Below are 22661 nucleotides of genomic sequence, written 5' to 3'. Positions count from 1 at the left end.
GCTGGCGGGGGTAAGGTTCAACAGCATGTATAGTAACTGATAGCATACCTAATGTGCCCTGTCAATAATCCCGAGAGACAGAACCTGTGCAAACACCCACCTCACAGTGCAGGGCACAAACTGGTTACCGCACGCCGTACCACATGCACATGTGGGCAAACCCACATTGCCAGCTCATGTCCCCACTGGAAAACCAACATGAACTATCAATCACATAAAGCCGAGTATACAGCTGCTGATCTGCAAAGGCTGATCCGCAATCCTAGAGAAGGACCAATATCTGTACATGTAGGCATAATCCAGCCAACACTTCCATCACGTGTCTCTCTCTCTCTCTCTCTCAGGTGAGCACACACACAGGCACACCGACACACAGAGCATGTGCCCAATCAACTGATACATGTTATTAAAATATGAGTGATCATTTATATCAAAAAAATTATACATCAAAAATCTGCTGCAAGAGGTAAGTCTCGTATGTAAACTCAACTTTTTTAATAACAAGGCTTTAATCTACAGATCTGAGTTGGCAACGATCAATTTTTAACAGTACATGTCAACAAATGATTTGATAACTTATTTGATCATATCCCACAATCACGGTATCAAGAACCTTCGCTCTTGAGAAGGATGATTGCAAAGTAACACCATGCGAAAAGCCAAATAATGTGAGCAGCGCACCTCGGTTTTGATGAAAACTCATAGGCTTCCATGAGGGTAGTACTGGCTACATTGCAACATCAAAAACAAAATTTGACACTCTTGGAGTGAAAGCTGCCTCGAATAATGCACACAGCACTCACTGCCAGTGTCTCTAACCATATGTTTCTTGCAAGGTCCCGTGCCCTCGAAGCTGCTACAGAAAAATACAAGGAGGCAGAGAGTCACCTCATAAAATTGAGCCTCAGCTAGCCACCATAACCCTCCTCTTCACTTTCCTCCTCGTCGGAGCTTTTGGCAACAAATTGTCAAACTTAAGCATGCCCTCTAACTGATTCAAAGAAGGCAGAGATGGCCTTCTATAAGCTTGGTCAGCACTTTCTGCTGTCTGCTCTGTGGCAACATCAAGTCCTAGCCAGCTAACACGACTGGCATCTCCAACATAGATATTCAAAGCCCTGCAGAAAATATTGCTTTTGAGTGCCCAAACTCCACAAACTCTAGACCCCGAAACCTAGATGCTAGAGCCCAAACTAAACAATAAAAAATGAGAGGGAGAAAAAGTTGAGATTCTATCACCTTAAGATGGTGCTACAGAACACGACTACACCAATGTGGTTAAATTGTTGTTGCATCACTTTCTCTGCCCCATAGACTAACTGGTAACGCAGGTTTCCTGATAGTCCTAAAAAGGCTCCATAGCTAAGAGCAGAGGTCTTTATTGGTGGAGCAGGCACAGATAAGCTGGCAACAACCACAAAATCAACATAACACCACAGAGAGAAATGTACACTGCATAAAAACAGGAAAAACATCTCTCTTACTTCTCTTTCCCCGATGCTATGAGCTTTGTCAAACCGCCACTTGCAGCCCCAGTTAGCAGTCCAACCAGGCAGAGTTCTCCAGCTTTGTAAAAGAAACTTTGTACTCTTTTTGCCATATCAAATTCTCGAAATGCATAATTTCTTTCGAATATGTTGCTTGGCAATTTCTGTATCGTATTTTGCAAGTTGAATTTGAAGGTGGAACCGTACGATCGGCAGGGTGCAAGAGACCACACTATTGCAGCATTGCAGAGGGACATTGACAATACATTAACAGCTGCTAAACCCCACTCTTCTTTCAGTCTGCAATGATACATAATAACACAATCTTAAGCAAAAAAGCTTTTACAAAGCAATCGGACAGATACAAAAACAACTGTTGGAATATGAGATGAATGGGCACAAACATACAAATAGAATGATAGCCTTGATAGGATTAATCATTTACAAGAAAAGAGGATTGAAAGAGCATCCAGAAACATGCAGGCCACCATCACAGCCAAAATAATTCCTTTTGCAAATTCCAGAAAGTTGGAATAAATAAAAGAAGAGCAATTTGTGAACACAGAAAAGCAAATAACCAATGATAAGAAAGGACCAGTACTAAAACCAAAACAATACTAAACAGCAATCAGCTACAAGTAGTAGCACAGGCAACAAAGTATAGTAGAAGTTGTGAGCCCAGATTAAAAAGCCATAGTAGCATGGGACACGTCCCAGATAGCCAAGACGGGGAATGGGGGACTGGGGCTTAGAGGGGAGCCTTGTTTTCACAAAAGGGGTTCAAAACAAACGGGACAGCATTGGAACAAGGGGAGACAGGTGGGTAGTTGGGACGGAAACCCCTAAAAATGGGCATCCCAAATTACTATGTAAAAAGCAGCAATAAACTCATTGCTTGCTATGTTGAACTGCATCAGTATCAAGGACCAGAAGGGACGTGGTGTCCAAGCTTCATGTGCAAGTTCAGCTTTGATTACCTTCGAACGAAAAACCAGCCTCTACCAACAAAGATATGCCTAGTACAGGGGACAATGCATTTTGTTTGCTAAAATTAAAAATGCTCATTGCCGTAGCATTGTTTTTCAGTATCGTTGGAGCTGGTCTGGCCTTTTGGCCTAGACAATTTCAGCTTTACATCGTGTTTTCAGTCGTGTTGGTTAAGCTGTGTTTGTATCGTGTTTGTATCTTCAGGAACCAAACTTGGTGACAAGCTGAGTGAATCTGAGGATTCAAATCTGCCAGAACTAAGAGTTGAAGCATATTAACTTTCTCAAGTTTCGTGGGGCCTGTTTCTCGGAGGGTCTATGTAGCGAGTTGCCTCCAGAGCAGCCAGAGCCCAAAGCTAAGAGTCGAGGCATATTAACTTTCTCAAGTTTCATGGGGACTGTTTCTCAGAGGGTCTACGTAGCCGCTAGCGAGTTACCTCCAGAGCAGCCAGAGGCTCACGCCATTGATTTGATACCACGGAGTACCACTGACCACTGTACAGAGTAAGTAGAGCTCAATATGACAAGATCATGAGCCAAGTCAACGTTATTGGAAAAGGGCTTGATCCAACCAAGTTCTTCACCTTTTTGTTCGCCAATGCTACTTGCACAGAAGAAAGACAGATATTGGAGGATGTGCATTGATTACTGAGCTGTTAATAAAATCACCATTAAGGACAGTTTCCAATACCCACGATTCATGATATACTAACAAAATCCACTTTACAAGCTTCTACTTGCTTTACTGGGATCAACTTCAGAGTGGATAGCATCAGATCGGAATCAATCAAAGAGATGTATGCAAGACCACATTCAAGACATCCTTGGATTGTATGAATTTTTGGTGATGCCATTTGGGCTCAGTAATACTTTTGCAGCATTCAATAGGATGATGGACCGGATTCTTCGAGAGCATAGGCAATATGTGAGCACGCTCCTTGATTATATCATGGCTAACCAACATGGACAACCTCGTAATCTCCAAGAGGGGATGTGGATGTACCTTATGGTACCGAAGGATTCTGAAACGATCCGTACTTGTGAATGCTCGAAATTATCTTCGCAATATTGTGGACCATTCCAAATTGTCAAGAGAATTAGTGATGTCTCCTACAAACTCGCTCTATCCTCCAATATTACTATCCACCCTATGTTCCACGTTACCCGCTCGAAGGAGCGAATGGGACACAATGAACAAGTGTTCCTTTGGAGGAAGTACCGAGTTTGGAAGTTACCACTCCTTATATTCCGCTTGAGCCTGAATTGGTTCTTGATCAAGGGGCGGTCTTGCAAGGCTTCTTACCCCGAGTATTTGATCAAATGGAAGCATCGACCTGAGTCAAACACTACTTGGGAATTAGTACGTTCATTGAAGAGTCGTTTTCCCGGTTTCATCACTCAGGACATTGTTGAAGACAACAATAAAAAATAAGGGGGGGGGAAGTGTTACGTTCCCAGACATCATGATGGGCGTCTGAGCTATATGCAACTAGTGTGAACCAACCCCGAGAGTGAACACACCCTTGGTTGAATAAGAAGGGCTGTTAACAAGTCCTATAAATAGGACTGAGGTCTCACTTGTCAGGCATCTTGTGTGATCATCACACTCTAGGACCTTGGTCCTTGGTAGCTCTACCCACACATCAACCGGGTGTGGGCTTGGTGATATGGCACACCAGCCCTTCCGGTAGAGGCTAGCCTGTTAGCTGCACGCTCCTAAGCTCGAGGGTGAGCCCGTATCGGCTCTATGCCTAGGAAGTGAGTCTGATGTCCGCACTCTATGTAACAAACTTGGACACTCCAAGTCAAGATTCTACCACAACACAGCAGAGATTCACTTCAAAAACAGTTCACAATTCACACTTGAGTCAACACGGCCCGACGTAGTTCCATGCCAAGAGGTATTGGCCCCAAAGACTGGCGCTTGTATTAATCTGTGTTCAAAGTACAAGAGAGTGGGTACATGCTCACTCTCAGACTCTACGTCCAAATGCCCTGAGAAGTGAAGCCCTGCCCACTAATTTATAGATACAAGGGATGCCCCAAAAGCACAGTCCCAAAATCATTTAAACTTAAAAGCTTCTCAAATTAAAGCAATTGTCCCAAAAGCTGCTATAATCAGCCAGCACAATTTCAGCAAAAATCCGTAGGCAGTGCCACGTCAGCAGCGCCGCAAAAAGCGGGATTTCCGTACAGCAATCAACGGATTTTACAGAGCGTCCGTACGATACTACCACGTCAACCTGTCAGCACGTTTTTCGGGTCCGTACCCTGTTGCCTGACTCTGTGAGTGTCCAGGGGCCTACAGGCTGCCACGTCACCAGTTTGTGACATACCCCTCATAGGCAATGACATGGCCTTCTTGCAATAAGACCGCACCAAGACTACGACCACAAGCATCACAATATACTTCGAATAACTTTTGCAAATCCGGCAAAGTCAAAATTGGTCCCGTAGTCAATTTCTCTGTCAAAGTTTGAAAGGCAGTTAGTCACCTATGTGGGTCCCCACGAGAAAGTGACTCCTTTCTGTGTCAAGATATGCAAAGGGGAAGCAACCTCTGCAAACTTTCTAATGAACCGCCGGTAGTAAGAACATAAGCCCAAGAAGCTTCTAACTTCATGTACATTCTTCAAATCGGGCCAATCACGTATAGTCTCAATCTTGGCCGGGTCCATCTATAATCCTGCTACTTAGACGATGTGTCCCAAAAAATGTATCTCCGGTAAGAAAAATTCACTCTTCTTGACATTGATCACCAACTTGTGATCTCCCAATGCTTGAAAGACCTGTAGCAGATGTCGTCTATGTTCTGCCTCATCCTTGGAGAAGACTATAATGTCATGAAAGAAATTGCCAACAAAAGATCTGCACTCTCTGAAAATCCTGTCCATCATTCGGTTAAAAGTCGTTGGAGCATTGGTAATGCCAAAAGGCATCACCAAAAATTCATATAAACCGAAGCTCGTCCAGAAAGCTATCTTGTAAACATCTCCCGGCGCAATTTGGATCTGATGATATCCGCTCTTCAAATCGATCTTGCTAAACAAGAGGATCCTTGTAGTCGGTCAAGAATATCATTGATCCTCGGAATCGAAAATCTGTTCTTGATGGTGATTTTATTGAGAGCTCTATAATCAATGCACATTCTCCAAGATCCGTCTTTCTTTAAAGCCAACAACACAGGAGAGCAGTAAGGTGAAGTACTTGGCTAGATAAGACCCTTTTCCAAGAGGTCTTTCACTTGGTTCATTAGAGATTTCCCCCCCCCCCCCGTAATAGTATCTTTATTACTCAGGAGAAGTCTATACAAGTACTTGAACCGAACGTATTACCACGTTCGTTCTAGAATAAGACTTGATGGTTCCCGGAAGCCTCACCTTCTGATTCCTAGGACAAAACCCTATTCCAAGGAACTTCCGTTCCTTATTCCAATTCCTCGAGAATCAAGGTTCTCGCCTCTGGATCTCACCTTCCAGACTCAGGGCATGGCATCCCTGCAACTCTTTTCCAACTCTCTTTCCAGAGTCCTCTTCCCGCAGAACAACTCTGCTTTCCCGGACACGAAGTCTTTACTTGGGAATCCCAACTTCAGGATCACAACTTGAAAGACTACCTCTCTCCGATCCGTGGATCTACTTCCCAAACTCGGGTACGAAACCCTTGGGCTGATCTAGCTCTAGTTCCTCAGAGCGCTTTTCTCCTACAGAGGCTCATACCTTCCTCTGCTCCTACTCCCTCACTAAGAGGAAGTACACCTGCAAACAAATACTCAGAGTTCATAACATGAAAACCGTTACCTTCAAAGTCTCGACGCTCGAAACGCAACTCCGTTCTCGAAAAGCAATTCCCCGGAAGAGAGCTCTCCATAGAAAATCCTCTCTTCCAATCCTACACACAAAAGAGGTGTGTTCTCGCGTTCCTTCTCATAAATCAGCCCCGTCTACGACGTTTATGGGCTGAAAACAGAGGAAAACAGCAACTTGTCGCGATGGAAACACGCTTCGTAGGCACTTCTTCGCGAGGGAACTCGCGCACTGGGTCTTGGCGACATCTGGTACACTTGGGGCAGCCATGGGCATCACCTGCAACGTCTTCTTTACGGCTGAAATTCGCAGCAACATCTCCTCCTTGCAAAGATTGGTCCTCCTCCTAAGTAAAGGGCATGTGATGCTTTTATAGCTCCTAGCCACGGGCACGAATAGCTGCTCGCGTAGAGATCGCGGCCGGGTTTTTTTTTTCCCAAAATTTTCATATTTTTTTTCGCTACTCTGCCAGAAAAAGAGAGAAAAAACGCTGGCTGATCTGTTGCCTTATTTATCAGATGGCTGCCCACTTATTAAGTGGGCGATCGGTCACCTTTAAAAATGGTCTGAATCTGTCCAAAAACTCAATAAAACCTTATAAGTTAAAAACAATGCTTTCACAGCACTTCCCAGGCGTCCCTGGATGCAATCACATGCACAGTTGCAATGCAGACATAGACTTCCTCGCGAGAAAGCATCTCCTTTCCCGAAAGGCAATCCCGCTTTCTCAAAAAGCATCTGTTTTTCCTCAAAGTTTCCTCTGAACCCATCTTCATTCAAGTGCTTGCTTTTTCCTTGTGCACAATTCTAACACAGTTCGGAATTTCCTCCCGACTATGGATATTCCCTTTCCGATGCACCCGTCACCCACCTTGTGACGCATCAGGAATACCCATCACCTAGTCCTTTCCTACCGAACTTACGGTACAATCTCATTCACCATGCTCTATGGCACCCATCCTATGACGCATCAGAGATGTCCGTTCCCGGATGGTCGAATACTTCTTTCCGATGCTCCCTGTCACCCATCCAATGTGACGCATCAGAAGTACCCGTTCCTAGTGGCCTTACAGATATTCCCATTCTCAGTGTTCCCATCATTACTTTAAATGACGCACTAGGAATACTCTGTACTCGGATGTCTCCAGTGAGAAAAGCCCTCTCACTAAAAATTCCAATAATTCATTTAGAATTATTTTTCCTTGGTGTTCCAAGCGAGAAAACCCTCTCACTTATAAATCCAATAATTCATTTAGAATTATTTTTCTGTAAGATAAGGCCAATTTAGCAACAGTTCATAATCTGTTCATTTTGTGCTCGGCTCACACGATAAGGTGGCCGGTTCGGTGGTGTGCTTCCACGTATCAGATCAATAGTATGATCCTCACGACAAGAAATTGGCAACTCGCCTGGCAGACGCGCACAAAAGCAATCGGCATGAGTGTGCAAAAAATCTTGGTGTTCTTTATCAAGTACAAACATATTTGTCCTATGTTCAACATTTAACTCTTTCAAAAAAATCGTTACTGTCTCCTCTTGAATGGTGAGTTGCAAGAGGAAGTGTATATGGATCAGCCACCTAGTTATGTCGATCCAGGTTACCCAGATTATGTATGCAGACTTCTCAAAGCTTTGTATGGTTTGAAGCAGGGCTCTAGAGCATGGTATGACAGGATTGCCAAGTATCTTGTCAGTATTGGTTTTAGGAGAGCTCATGTTGATCATTCACTCTATGTACGTGAGAGTGATGTGGGGATTGTGGTCATTACCATATATGTAGATGATCTTATTATTATTGGTGACAATGCTATGGAGATTGACCATGTGAAGGGTCTTCTCAAACAGGAGTTTGAAATGAAATATTTAGGCGAGTTGCGCTACTTTCTTGGCATTGAGGTGATCAGGACTCCAGAGGGTGTATGGCTATCACAGAGACAGTATGCTTTGGACATGTTGTCAAAGTATGGTATGGATGATTGTAAGCCAATTTCTATTCCCTTGGATGTGAATGCAAAGCTAAGTGCAGAGAAGGGTGATGTTGTTGAGGATGTCAACATGTACAGGAAGATTGTGGGTAGTCTAATCTACTTGACTATCACAAGGCCACACTTGAGCTACACAGTAGGCTTGGAGAGTTAGTTCATGCAGCTTCCGAGGAAGCCACATTTGGATGGAGTACGACGCACACTTAGGTATGTGCAAGGTACTCTTGACTACGCATTGTTCTATGCAACAGATGCACCATTAGCATTGTATGGGTATACAGATGCAGATTGGGCAGGTAGCATTGTTGAATGGTGAGTTGCAAGAGGAAGTGTATATGGATCAGCCACCTAGTTATGTCGATCCAGGTTACCCAGATTATGTATGCAGACTTCTCAAAGCTTTGTATGGTTTGAAGCAGGGCTCTAGAGCATGGTATGACAGGATTGCCAAGTATCTTGTCAGTATTGGTTTTAGGAGAGCTCATGTTGATCATTCACTCTATGTACGTGAGAGTGATGTGGGGATTGTGGTCATTACCATATATGTAGATGACCTTATTATTATTGGTGACAATGCTATGGAGATTGACCATGTGAAGGGTCTTCTCAAACAGGAGTTTGAAATGAAAGATTTAGGCGAGTTGCGCTACTTTCTTGGCATTGAGGTGATCAGGACTCCAGAGGGTGTATGGCTATCACAGAGACAGTATGCTTTGGACATGTTGTCAAAGTATGGTATGGATGATTGTAAGCCAATTTCTATTCCCTTGGATGTGAATGCAAAGCTAAGTGCAGAGAAGGGTGATGTTGTTGAGGATGTCAACATGTACAGGAAGATTGTGGGTAGTCTAATCTACTTGACTATCACAAGGCCACACTTGAGCTACACAGTAGGCTTGGAGAGTTAGTTCATGCAGCTTCCGAGGAAGCCACATTTGGATGGAGTACGACGCACACTTAGGTATGTGCAAGGTACTCTTGACTACGCATTGTTCTATGCAGCAGATGCACCATTAGCATTGTATGGGTATACAGATGCAGATTGGGCAGGTAGCATTGTTGAATGGTGAGTTGCAAGAGGAAGTGTATATGGATCAGCCACCTAGTTATGTCGATCCAGGTTACCCAGATTATGTATGCAGACTTCTCAAAGCTTTGTATGGTTTGAAGCAGGGCTCTAGAGCATGGTATGACAGGATTGCCAAGTATCTTGTCAGTATTGGTTTTAGGAGAGCTCATGTTGATCATTCACTCTATGTACGTGAGAGTGATGTGGGGATTGTGGTCATTACCATATATGTAGATGATCTTATTATTATTGGTGACAATGCTATGGAGATTGACCATGTGAAGGGTCTTCTCAAACAGGAGTTTGAAATGAAATATTTAGGCGAGTTGCGCTACTTTCTTGGCATTGAGGTGATCAGGACTCCAGAGGGTGTATGGCTATCACAGAGACAGTATGCTTTGGACATGTTGTCAAAGTATGGTATGGATGATTGTAAGCCAATTTCTATTCCCTTGGATGTGAATGCAAAGCTAAGTGCAGAGAAGGGTGATGTTGTTGAGGATGTCAACATGTACAGGAAGATTGTGGGTAGTCTAATCTACTTGACTATCACAAGGCCACACTTGAGCTACACAGTAGGCTTGGAGAGTTAGTTCATGCAGCTTCCGAGGAAGCCACATTTGGATGGAGTACGACGCACACTTAGGTATGTGCAAGGTACTCTTGACTACGCATTGTTCTATGCAGCAGATGCACCATTAGCATTGTATGGGTATACAGATGCAGATTGGGCAGGTAGCATTGTTGAATGGTGAGTTGCAAGAGGAAGTGTATATGGATCAGCCACCTAGTTATGTCGATCCAGGTTACCCAGATTATGTATGCAGACTTCTCAAAGCTTTGTATGGTTTGAAGCAGGGCTCTAGAGCATGGTATGACAGGATTGCCAAGTATCTTGTCAGTATTGGTTTTAGGAGAGCTCATGTTGATCATTCACTCTATGTACGTGAGAGTGATGTGGGGATTGTGGTCATTACCATATATGTAGATGACCTTATTATTATTGGTGACAATGCTATGGAGATTGACCATGTGAAGGGTCTTCTCAAACAGGAGTTTGAAATGAAAGATTTAGGCGAGTTGCGCTACTTTCTTGGCATTGAGGTGATCAGGACTCCAGAGGGTGTATGGCTATCACAGAGACAGTATGCTTTGGACATGTTGTCAAAGTATGGTATGGATGATTGTAAGCCAATTTCTATTCCCTTGGATGTGAATGCAAAGCTAAGTGCAGAGAAGGGTGATGTTGTTGAGGATGTCAACATGTACAGGAAGATTGTGGGTAGTCTAATCTACTTGACTATCACAAGGCCACACTTGAGCTACACAGTAGGCTTGGAGAGTTAGTTCATGCAGCTTCCGAGGAAGCCACATTTGGATGGAGTACGACGCACACTTAGGTATGTGCAAGGTACTCTTGACTACGCATTGTTCTATGCAGCAGATGCACCATTAGCATTGTATGGGTATACAGATGCAGATTGGGCAGGTAGCATTGTTGAATGGTGAGTTGCAAGAGGAAGTGTATATGGATCAGCCACCTAGTTATGTCGATCCAGGTTACCCAGATTATGTATGCAGACTTCTCAAAGCTTTGTATGGTTTGAAGCAGGGCTCTAGAGCATGGTATGACAGGATTGCCAAGTATCTTGTCAGTATTGGTTTTAGGAGAGCTCATGTTGATCATTCACTCTATGTACGTGAGAGTGATGTGGGGATTGTGGTCATTACCATATATGTAGATGACCTTATTATTATTGGTGACAATGCTATGGAGATTGACCATGTGAAGGGTCTTCTCAAACAGGAGTTTGAAATGAAAGATTTAGGCGAGTTGCGCTACTTTCTTGGCATTGAGGTGATCAGGACTCCAGAGGGTGTATGGCTATCACAGAGACAGTATGCTTTGGACATGTTGTCAAAGTATGGTATGGATGATTGTAAGCCAATTTCTATTCCCTTGGATGTGAATGCAAAGCTAAGTGCAGAGAAGGGTGATGTTGTTGAGGATGTCAACATGTACAGGAAGATTGTGGGTAGTCTAATCTACTTGACTATCACAAGGCCACACTTGAGCTACACAGTAGGCTTGGAGAGTTAGTTCATGCAGCTTCCGAGGAAGCCACATTTGGATGGAGTACGACGCACACTTAGGTATGTGCAAGGTACTCTTGACTACGCATTGTTCTATGCAGCAGATGCACCATTAGCATTGTATGGGTATACAGATGCAGATTGGGCAGGTAGCATTGTTGAATGGTGAGTTGCAAGAGGAAGTGTATATGGATCAGCCACCTAGTTATGTCGATCCAGGTTACCCAGATTATGTATGCAGACTTCTCAAAGCTTTGTATGGTTTGAAGCAGGGCTCTAGAGCATGGTATGACAGGATTGCCAAGTATCTTGTCAGTATTGGTTTTAGGAGAGCTCATGTTGATCATTCACTCTATGTACGTGAGAGTGATGTGGGGATTGTGGTCACTACCATATATGTAGATGACCTTATTATTATTGGTGACAATGCTATGGAGATTGACCATGTGAAGGGTCTTCTCAAACAGGAGTTTGAAATGAAAGATTTAGGCGAGTTGTGCTACTTTCTTGGCATTGAGGTGATCAGGACTCCAGAGGGTGTATGGCTATCACAGAGACAGTATGCTTTGGACATGTTGTCAAAGTATGGTATGGATGATTGTAAGCCAATTTCTATTCCCTTGGATGTGAATGCAAAGCTAAGTGCAGAGAAGGGTGATGTTGTTGAGGATGTCAACATGTACAGGAAGATTGTGGGTAGTCTAATCTACTTGACTATCACAAGGCCAGACTTGAGCTACACAGTAGGCTTGGAGAGTTAGTTCATGCAGCTTCCGAGGAAGCCACATTTGGATGGAGTACGACGCACACTTAGGTATGTGCAAGGTACTCTTGACTACGCATTGTTCTATGCAGCAGATGCACCATTAGCATTGTATGGGTATACAGATGCAGATTGGGCAGGTAGAATATTCATCCGCTTCAAATATCTAATCTTTCGTGCTCAGGAAGGATGGAACCTTCGCAGCACTTTCAACAATCTCACATGGCGTCTTCCCCGTCGAAGAGTGTATCATGTTATTGTATACCTAGATGGATCCAGGATAAGCCCAGACTCACCCTTGAAGGAAAGTGCAAGGTATAGACCCATGGTAGTCACCCACAAGACAATATAACCATCAGCTCCATCATGCATAGTATTGACTAAATACCACGACATCCCCACTAACGTCGTCAGTGCCCAATAGTGGGTGTAGAACTAGGTAGTAACATATGCTCCCCAACACAACACACCACACGCACATACACATGAGCATACATCAACACGAAGTTCAGTGCATTGAGTTCCTGTCATGACTCCGGAGATCGAGGACAGACTCAGCCATAATGAAGCCTAGCACTAAAAGAAGCATTAAATCGAAAAAATTAGCACAAAAATGAGGTAGTTGATGGGGCATGCGCACCACAAAAGATAGAAAGAATTAGCACAATATCAACTGGTCGTAACTCAAACGAAAACTTCACAATGTGAAGTATGCATGTCCGCAATACGACTAAAACATATACCTAGATGAATCCAGGATAAGCCCAGACTCACCCTTGAAGGAAAGTGCAAGGTATAGACCCATGGTAGTCACCCACAAGACAATATAACCATCAGCTCCATCGTGTTATTGTAGGAAAATTCCACCAAAGGTAAGTTCTTTTCCCATTGAGTCTTTTGATCCAAGATACAAGACTTCAATAAATCTAAAATCACTGAATTGGCAATCTCAAATTCCCGTCAATCTGCAAGTGGAACGATGACGAGAACTGCAACCGCATGCCAATGTTCTCCCAAAATTGTCTTCCAAAACAAACTCATAAATCTGGGGTCTCTGTCGGAGACAATCGCCTCAGGCGTGCCATGTAATCGGAAAATCATCGTGATCATTCTGTGTTCTCGGGAGATCAAAAATGAAATCCATTTCAATATTTTCCGAGGGGCGGGTGGGTATGGGTAAAAGGGTGTAACAATCCCTATATCTTATGCCTGTCAAACTTGACCTTCTGGCATACTGCGCACAACTCTTCCACGTCCATTTTGAGTCACAACCAAAAGAAGTATCTCTCTACCCCTTTCATGGTGGTAGCAATGCCGCGGTGACCCGTAAAAGGTGGACAATGGCATTCAGTCATAACCTTATCCCTCAACGACTGCATAACGCACAACATAGTCTTTCTCATCAAGTAGCCTTCCCGAAGGGAGTATCCCGCTACTGTCTCCCCATACCGTATCCGTGTGAAAATATCTGCAAAATCTGTATCTGTGGCATACTGATCGACCATATCCTCGAAGCTCCTATGATGTATCGCGGAAACAGCCAGAACCAATGGTTTCCGAGACAAAGCATCTGCCACCACATTTTTCTGTCCCTGCCCATGGACAATCTGGAAGTGGAACTGTGACAAGATGTTCGCCCACCACATCTGCTTTTCCGAAAGCTGCTTCTGTGACAAGAAGTAGCACAAACTCTGATGGTCTGTAAAGACAGTAAAATCCGCTCCGAGTAGGTAATGCCGCCACTGAGTAAGAGCATGGATAACCGCCAAAAGCTCTTTCTCATAGATCTGTGCTGTCATCTCCGGCCTAGAGAACAAACGGCTCTCGTAAGCTATGACATGGCCTTCTTGCATCAAGACCGCACCCAGACTACGACCACAAGCATCACAATATAATTCAAATGACTTCTGCAAGTCCGGCAAAGTCAAAATAGGTCCCGTAGTCAATTTCTCTTTCAATGTCCGAAAGGCAGTCACCTCTGTGGGTCCCCACGAAAAAGGTACTCCTTTCTGTGTCAAGGTATGCAAAGGGGAAGCAACCTCTGCAAACTTTCGTATGAACCGCCTGTAGTACGAACACAATCCCAAGAAGCTTCTAACTTCATGGACATTCCTCAAATCAGGCCAATCACGGATAGTCTCTATCTTGGTCAGGTCCATTTGCACTCCTGTTGCTGACACAATGAGGACTTGAAGCAGATGATCTCTGTGTTCTGCCTCATTCTTGGAGAAAACAATGATGTCGTCAAAGAAAGTGCCAACAAATAGCCTGTACTCTCGAAAAATCCTGTCCATCATCCGGTTAAATGTCGCAGGAGCATTGGTTAAGCCAAAAGGCATCACCAAAAACTCAAATAACCCAAAAGTCGTCCGAAAAGCAGTCTTGTAGACATCTCCCGGCGCTATCCTGATCTAATGATATCCACTCTTCAAGTCAATCCTGCTAAAGCACGAGGATCCCTGTAACCTGTCAAGTATATCATCGATCCTAAGAATCGGAAATCTCTTCTTAATGGTGATTTTGTTGAGAGCGCTATAATCGATGCACATTCTCCAAGATCCGTCTTTCTTCAAAACCAACAACACCGGAGAGCAATACGGTCAAGTACTAGGCTGGACAAGACCCTTTTCCGAGAGGTCTTTCACTGGGTTCATAATCTTTTCATTCTGTACTCGGCTCACACGGTAAGGTGGCCGATTCGGTGGCGTGCTTCCGGGTATCAGATCAATGGTCTGATCTTCAGGCCCTCTGAAAAGCAATCGGCATGAGTGTGGAGAAAAATCTTGGCGTTCTTTTGATCAGGTCAAAACATATTCAACCTTTATCCAGCGTTCAGTTCTCTCCCAAAAGAATGAGTAAGAAACTGAAGTTCATCAAGTACAATCTCTAAGCCCTTCATTTATCAAAGTCGCTTTCTCGGCCCGATAGTCAACCACTGCGTAGTTCTTGTGGTACCAAGGGATCCTGAGTAGAACGTCACTCGCATGCCCTGAACACCCCTGTCATTGCAAACAAAGTTTGTCAATGCTCGGTGTAATGGCAACATTCCATCCGGGTGCCAGTCGAACTACCTCCGCCTATGGAGTCAATCTGTTGGGCGTAATTTTCAAATCGAGCCGCCAATTCCAAGCGAAAAGAAGTTGGCCTTGGCTCCTTCAAAAGAGCTTCCTCATCCTTCACTTTGCCCCAAAAGCGGTAAAGTTTGTACTTTCATTCATTAGATTCGGTGCAGGTCCCACGCCATGTGGTACGAGTTCTGCTTTTCTATCTGCCTTTTCTGCCACATTCCTCAACTGCTCTCGAACTCTCAGGCCTGTCGTCATCTTTATCATTCTGTTCTTTCTGTGCCTTTTTAGGGCACTTCGCGGAGATATGTCCATGTTCCCCGTATCCAAAGCACTTCCCCTCTCTGATGAAGCGAGCTTTCTCCTGAGGAGTAAGCTTGGGTCGTGCATCCTTCTTCTCTGGGTTGCTCTTTTTCCTTCTACTTTCATTCCCAGAAGTCTGTTCGGCTCATTGTGTCATGGCCTCATCTGTGGGGTAGGTCAGACTGCCAGAGTGAATGGTAAAGCCCCGCTTCGCATGACTCATCAACTCCTGAATAGAAGCTGCCTTCTGTTCCAAGCAGTGATCTCGGATCTCTGTAGGTCGACCCAAGGTAAACCGCTCAATCTGTTCTCTGAACAAGATCTTCTTGAATGAAGAGGCGGGTAGAAAAGAGCTCCAGAATCTTTCACAATAAGCATTTATTGTATCTTTCTTGGTCATCCGAAGATGGTTCCAAGCAGCTCGAATATCTCGTTCATATTCTTGCGTCAACCAAGAAGAAATAAAAAGCTTCTTAAATTTCAGCCATTTAACTGGCGCAGTCTTGTTTAAAAGAAGCGTGGACCACCAAGTACGAGCATTCCCCTTAAAGTAAGAGGCAGCTCTCCGAATCTTGGAGTGCTCTGAATAGCGTCCTCCCGCGAAAGCGATGTCAAACTGCTGTATAAAAGACAAAGCCTTCGAAGCATCGAAGTATCCCGAAAAAGTATCAAACTTAAGTGCTTGGCCACCACCTTCCTTAAACTCTCGGACTTTCTTGCTTTCATCTTCGAGAAAGTCATATTGGTTAGCTTTGTAAAAGAAAATTCTTCTTATTCGCATGAAAGTTTCCATCATCGGAATCTGAGCTATCTGTACACGAGTCCTCAGTAGAACTGTCAGTCTCTGGGCGAGATGTAGCCTTCTTTGCCTTTTTCTTGCCCTTTCCAAAGCTTTGTTTCTTGCTTCGCTTCTTGCTTTTTCTGTCTTCTTGGCTCGAGTCTGAAGAGCTAGAAGAACTGTCAAAAGAAGAAGAAGAATAAAAATTGGGTACTCCTTCAAATCGAACACGCTTCTTTTGTTTCTTTGCCTTGTCAAAAGTCGACTGACGACCCAAATAACCTGGAAAGTCAGTGCTTTTCTTCTGCTTTTTGCCGTGCTTTTTTGGCTTTCTTTTGCGCGTCAAAAAGCTGAGCAATCCGTGCATCAACCACGTTCTCCAGTTCCTTCTCCGTATATTTCTTGGAGGCAGAAGGTTTCTTGAGAGCGGGTTTCGGGAGTGGTGTTGTGGTTCTCTGCCACTCCATCTGTACCTCTTCCAAAGAGGTCTGCTTCATATATTTTGCCATCTACGGGTCCTTGGCAAAATTGAGCATCATCTTTGTTGCATCGCCGATCAACTGGCGACGCTCCATCTCTCGCCGCTCCGCCTGAGTAGGCCAAGGCAGGCCATACTCTCTCCCGGAATCTTCGTTGTGATCCCTGCCCGCATCACCAGATGCAAAGGGAGTCGACTGATCCTTGCATGAAGCCATAGGTGCCGCGGAAAAAAAATTGGGGATCGGATTTCCCGTAGAAGAGAAATCGGCCGTGCTCTGATACCACTGTAACAGACTTGGCCACTCCAAGTCAAGAATCAACCGCGACAGCACCAAATAACCACTTCAAAACAATTCACAGATCACAATAGATTTGCACTGGCCCGGCGGAGTTCCGTGCCTAGAGATATTGGCCCCAAAGACTGGCGCCCCTTTCGGTAATTTGACTGTTTTTCAGCCATACGGACGCCAGGATCATTGGGAATCGTGCCCCACTGGCAAAGGACAATTAGGGGACTGTTTGGGGCTGCAAACAGGGCAAAAACCAGTAAATACAGCGTGCTGAATTTACTGTTTTTGGACAGGAATCAGAGGGTATACGACAGTGCAAGCGAGTTCCAGCAGGGGAATTGGTTTCGCGCAAGTTTTGGGGCTGTTATGCTGCCGAAATTTGGCCAAATCAAATGGTATCTAGGTGGATACACGTGAAGGATTCCCAGGACCTTACCTTGTAATTTACCCTCCTAAAGAATAAAGAAATACCGAAAGGGGCGCCAATTTTGGGGCCTACAGGTTGTCGGCGTCTGCTCGGAGCATTCTAGCTTCCGAGCCGTGTGTGTGATGAAGTGTTAATTCTCGTTACAGGTCTCCTTTGCAAAGTGCTCTGTGTGTGTGTTTAAGTAAAGAATTTCGGGTGAAAGCCAACGCCTACCGCCCTACGGGCCGGTTTCATCGTGTCTTGGAATTTGCAGAGGTGATGAGATTCCCGATGTAGAGCTCATCAAGAATTCAATCGTTAGGTCTAGTGTAGTGACTACTGCATGAGGGAACCACTCCACTCTCCATACACCTTGGCAAGATTGGGAAGGGAAGTTTATGTTTGTATCTTTTTAGCACAACCATGGTTATTGTGGCTCACAGTATTCTGCATGGGACTTCTATGCATGGTTGGAATTAATAATGTCTGGTCTTTCAAATTTGCACGTTTGCTTGAGTATGTGAGGAATGACTGCATCATTCCGTCTCTAGAGAAGCTAGTGCATCAAGAGTTAGTTTCGTCTGGATGAGATGGCTAGATGGTAACCCTAGTGTATCAAGAATTTCAGATAAGATGAGATGACTCAGTGAACTTTTTTCATCTGAATGTTCAATGTTTATCTTGTGGGGATGGTCATTAGCATGTTTGAAAGGAGTGAGTGTCTACTCAAGGTTTGGTTTATATCTGTTTTACAGGTGTAATCAAGGGAAATCACTCTTCTTTATAAGGGGGGCAAAAGGGGGACACAGGGGGTCCAAAAAGAGATGACATGACATCCTTGTACCAATCCTAAAGAGGAATAGAGCCAAAGTTGCACTAAACTGGAGCCCGATCTGCTCGTGAAACGCGGTGTGATTCCTGACGCAAACGACAAGGCTAACGTGGTAGGCCGTAGGAATATTAACGTGGCAGCTGGGAAGTCATGGAAAGCATTGACTTCTCAAGGCTTTTAGAGGTGTCAGTTTGATGAAAAGCACTTGACTTTGAAGTTTGGTGCTTTAGCACCGTAAATAATTGTGACTTTTAGAAGTCACTTTTGGCTGCTTTTGGACCCATGCATATAAAAAAGGGGCTAGGGGAGCCATTAGAGCATGACCAGAGATTGCAACTCTATAGATAACTTAAGAGGAAGAGCATGCCTCTTCGACAATTGTAAACTAAGACTTCTGGAAGTGGAACTCTACCACTCCGTGTCTCTTGTCTACTATGATCAGTTCTCTTTCAAGTTCAAGTGTTTGCTGCTTCAGTTAAGTTCAACGTTGTTGTAGTGTTTGTACCCCCTTCTTACATGACTTGCCAATTACATCATGTGTCCTTTGCAAATTCTCTTGTATGGGAAGTCAATTGAAGTTATTCACTGTCCGGCATGTGGTGTCGCCAGTTACATTGTGCTTAGGTATGTTTGTTGCAAGTGTAGAACCCCAAGGTACAGTTCCACTTAGTGGGCCCTATCCCCCCGCCCCCTCCCTCTTTTCCTCCCTTGCCTAGGTCCATAGTCGTTAAAAAAGGGATAATTGATCATAGTGAAGGTTCACAAAGAGCATAAATACAACGAGACCCCTATAATAAGAAAAGAGAATGATGGCTCACTTTTTGAGCAACCAAGGCGCCGCCTCAAGTGGATATGTGCTTGCTTTTGAAATTGTTTCAAAGCACACTTTGAGTAAAGCCTCCCCTAAAACTAAAGGCCAATGTGGAATAAGACCAAGTTTTACCACATACACTCATGCATGCATACGTACAATTTTAAATGCATATATGATATACCTAAATGAATTGTTTGAGATGCACTCGCTTTTATAGACAATGCAATGGTGAGCCTTTTAAGGCCAATAGATTCTAGAAGATAAGAACTTATCATCTTCATATAAATAGAGAGCAATGACAAGCCCTCTTCACATATTGCCTAGATAGCATCGTTGGAGCATTGTGCCTCCTCCCTTACACCTTCAACTAGTAACATCAAATGAAACATCAAGGGTCGATTTACTAACCAAACACATAAATATAGAGCTTCATGAGCACATGTATCTTCAAAGCACGGAGCCACAACTTGTTGATAAGTGAAGGAAGATTGGTAACTAAGTGAGAAGAGGAGACCAAACACAATTTCGCGATTAGAGACATCTTCTTTTGTAAGTTGCAATGCCATTTACCTTTCCTTCCTGTGCTTAAACTCCCACCAAGACCCATACGCAATCGTAACAGCTTGCTCCCAAAGCAGCTTGTAGACGAAGCTGGGATCAGCAATCATACTGCATAGAGGAAACAATTTTAAAAATTCAATTGCATCTAGTTAAAAAGTAAAAGGTTACCCCCACAAATGAATTTTAGTTCAGTAAAAATTGGGAAAACACTCACCGCCCAACAAACGCTCTTGAAGGCGAGGGAGGCATTGCTCTGGATAAGAATCTGGCTAAAGTAGGCCTCCCTATGTACGATAGATATCTCACCATCTGTGCAGAACTTATAAAACCCTGCAATCAGATAATGCAAATGAGTCTCCAAGAATAGATGCATTACAAGATCCGTATGAACTGTGCCTAGGAACATCTATATGACATACTAGCTCCACAGCTTGCCGCAAACCAGCTGGTAGCTCTGCAAATGTCTTATACCACTCTTGCATGATTGCTTCCACAATTTTCCTGTCAAACACCTACCAGACAAGGTACAGATTGAATTGGATACCTTCAAGGACTGAAACTATCTTTTCGTTCTTCAAAGGGGGGGCGACAGCTATATACCTCTGGGAGGGCAAGCCTCCTTCCAAAGAACCCTCCATCATCCGCTTCATCATCATCATCTGCATCCCCAAAGTAATCATCATCATCACCTCCATCGTCACCTCCATCTCCACCGCCATGATTTATTCCCTTGCCAATATCTCCACCACCACCACCATCCTCGGTCTAAAATACCATAGCCAATGCAATATATAACCAGTTGATGAGAATAGAGCCGCTAATTTTAATAGCAAGCAAAAGAGGGAGAATATTCACTGGGCAAACAAATTTCAACATACAGGCCAACACAGCCGCCCACACACCTATGTGTTCTTCGCTAAACATGTAAACATGTAAAATCTTTAATCTCCAAGCATGACAAAATCTATTAACGTGTCTTTAGCACCCCATCATAAGCAGAAAGGTGTTTGCACTCACACCACTTGTTCTTCTACATGACAGTACAAGTCTGGAACGGCGTGTGACATTCATTGCATACTAAAAAGGGACATATGACACACCAACTTCAAAAGAAATTGAACAAGCTTGTGTAGAAGAGCTGAGACTTGCAGCAACAAAACAAAAGTGTCATTCCCAGCACACAGAGGTTGTCCCTGAAACACACTGTCCCCGCCATAGCACAGACAAAATCAAAAGCTTATTTGTTGACATATGCATTGTCAACATATTTCCACAAGAAACAACACTACATTAACGTTTTGTGATAAAGCCCATGGTGAGGCAAGCAACTAATTACAACCTATCAAAATCAAAACACTTCGCACAGCAGCAGTCATCAAGTTCTTTAAAAAATCTACCACCATAATGCTGAATCAAGTCACGCATTTCTCTAATGCAATGCAAAAGCAGATGCATTAACAGTCTCATGAGAAGTTTGCAAAAAACATACCTTTGGTGCTACTTGCGAAGTTTTCTGAGACAAATCAAGCTTTGATTTTTCAAGGGTAGCTCCACCGCCAAATGCACCGTATCCTTTTTTCATAACAGGAGCCATAGCACGAATTGAAAGGGTAAAGTCAGCGTGTCCCTCCTCATGAGCATTCTCATTCTCTGTGAGACCACTTAAATTAAAGGTTTCAATTCTGTGGTTCCCAGGGCGGTGTGTAGAAGCTGCTTGGTGGGTTCCATCAAATCCAGGGCGTTTGCAGCTTGAAAGAACAGCATAGCTTGTGTGGATATGGCGAGGGGTGTGTGCATGCTTGCACAATGGTTCAGCAGACGTGTGGGCTGTAACGAAACACTGCGTGGGAAGAGAAGCACTTCTCAAAGAGGCCATGTCTAATTCGAGAAGCTTCTGCGGGTGGAAGGTAATACCCTGATTGAATTTACAGTTAGAATAGCGATGGCTTCCGCGAAGTGCCCGTTTCTGTGATCTCGCAGAAGAAGTGGAGTACTGAGAGATGACGCCAAGGTCCTGCAGACCGAGAGAAAGAGAGGATGTAATCTCCAAATTACATTCATACCCAATCCTCACAAAATTACCCACATATACATTTATATTGCTATGAATTTATTTATTTTTTGGGGGGGGGGGGGGGGGGGGGGGGGGGGGGGGGGGGGGCTTTCTAAAAGAAACCCTTAGTGTTGTGTTGGGTTAAGGAGACTTTCATTGTTTTCATTGAATAACATACTTGGGTCCTTTAGCAACTCATTAATTAATTAGACTTGAAGATTCTTTCACTTAGTTATCTTGCTCTGCGTTTGCCTTTGTTCCTACCTACGTATACGCTCCATCCTTGTCCCCACTCGTCATCCCTTCCGCTCCCCCCTTAGCGGATTGCACACAGCTTGCCCTTTGCCATCGCTGATGTGGGTGAGCCAATGCAAAGAAGGCACAACTTACCCTTGTTGTTGTTCCTCCATCCCTCCCTCTCTCTATGTTCTCTAGACACCCCAGAGCTCTTCCTCAGGTGCATCCCCCCTCCCTCTGCTGTCGATTGATGGCCATATCACACGAGCTCTTGAAGCAGCTCACCTTGCAACCACATCGTCAAACCAGGGAGAGAGAAACAGATTCTATCGCTGCATAAAAACCACAGAGAGAGAGAGAGAGAGCCCACCCTTTTGGCATGCAACACACACAGAGACAAACGCGATTGCAGTACTGCCCTGGCCTTTCTCTCTCTCCAAGCGTCACACGCTCCCGTGCCACACAATCGGTGCACTCAAGAAAATTCATTTTTCCAACCATACAGAATTCTTTTCTTTGAATTTGTGAAGAGCAAATTTCACAAAAGGGAAAACAATGAACCCTAATTGCCACAAATTAGAAGGGTATTTTGGTAATTTTTCCTTATAAAATCAAGTTTTTTTGGGTTTTCACACTGAGTTTGTCATTTTCC

General features: G+C 44.1%; 1 protein-coding gene across 1 annotated transcript; it reads right to left on the bottom strand.

Annotated features, from left to right (window-relative positions):
- Positions 1-658: 658 nt before the first annotated feature.
- Positions 659-21761, bottom strand: LOC147435350 (plant/protein, putative (DUF3411)). The gene is made up of 8 exons (XM_086488411.1): positions 21209-21761; positions 20320-20484; positions 20139-20231; positions 19934-20049; positions 19729-19827; positions 1485-1787; positions 1240-1404; positions 659-1118 (listed from the first exon to the last, which is right to left on the bottom strand). The coding sequence occupies exons 1-8, from the start codon at positions 21593-21595 to the stop codon at positions 905-907; spliced, it is 1542 nt and encodes a 513-aa protein (XP_086344537.1). The 5' UTR covers positions 21596-21761; the 3' UTR covers positions 659-904.
- Positions 21762-22661: the final 900 nt, after the last annotated feature.

This window comes from Adiantum capillus-veneris, chromosome 18 (genome assembly GCF_014529385.1).
Source record: "Adiantum capillus-veneris isolate H3 chromosome 18, ASM1452938v2, whole genome shotgun sequence".
Taxonomy (NCBI): Eukaryota; Viridiplantae; Streptophyta; class Polypodiopsida; order Polypodiales; family Pteridaceae; genus Adiantum; species Adiantum capillus-veneris.
This window is presented reverse-complemented; position numbering and strand designations above follow the sequence as displayed.

Coding starts and splice junctions, on each gene's coding strand:
- LOC147435350 (XM_086488411.1), bottom strand. CDS start 21,595: ATGGCCTCTTTGAGAAGTGCTTCTCTTCCCACGCAGTGTTTCGTTACA. Junction 20,050..20,138: donor TGCGGCAAGCTGTGGAGCTA/GTATGTCATATA, acceptor ATCTGATTGCAG/GGTTTTATAAGTTCTGCACA. Junction 19,828..19,933: donor TCAAGAGCGTTTGTTGGGCG/GTGAGTGTTTTC, acceptor TCCTCTATGCAG/TATGATTGCTGATCCCAGCT.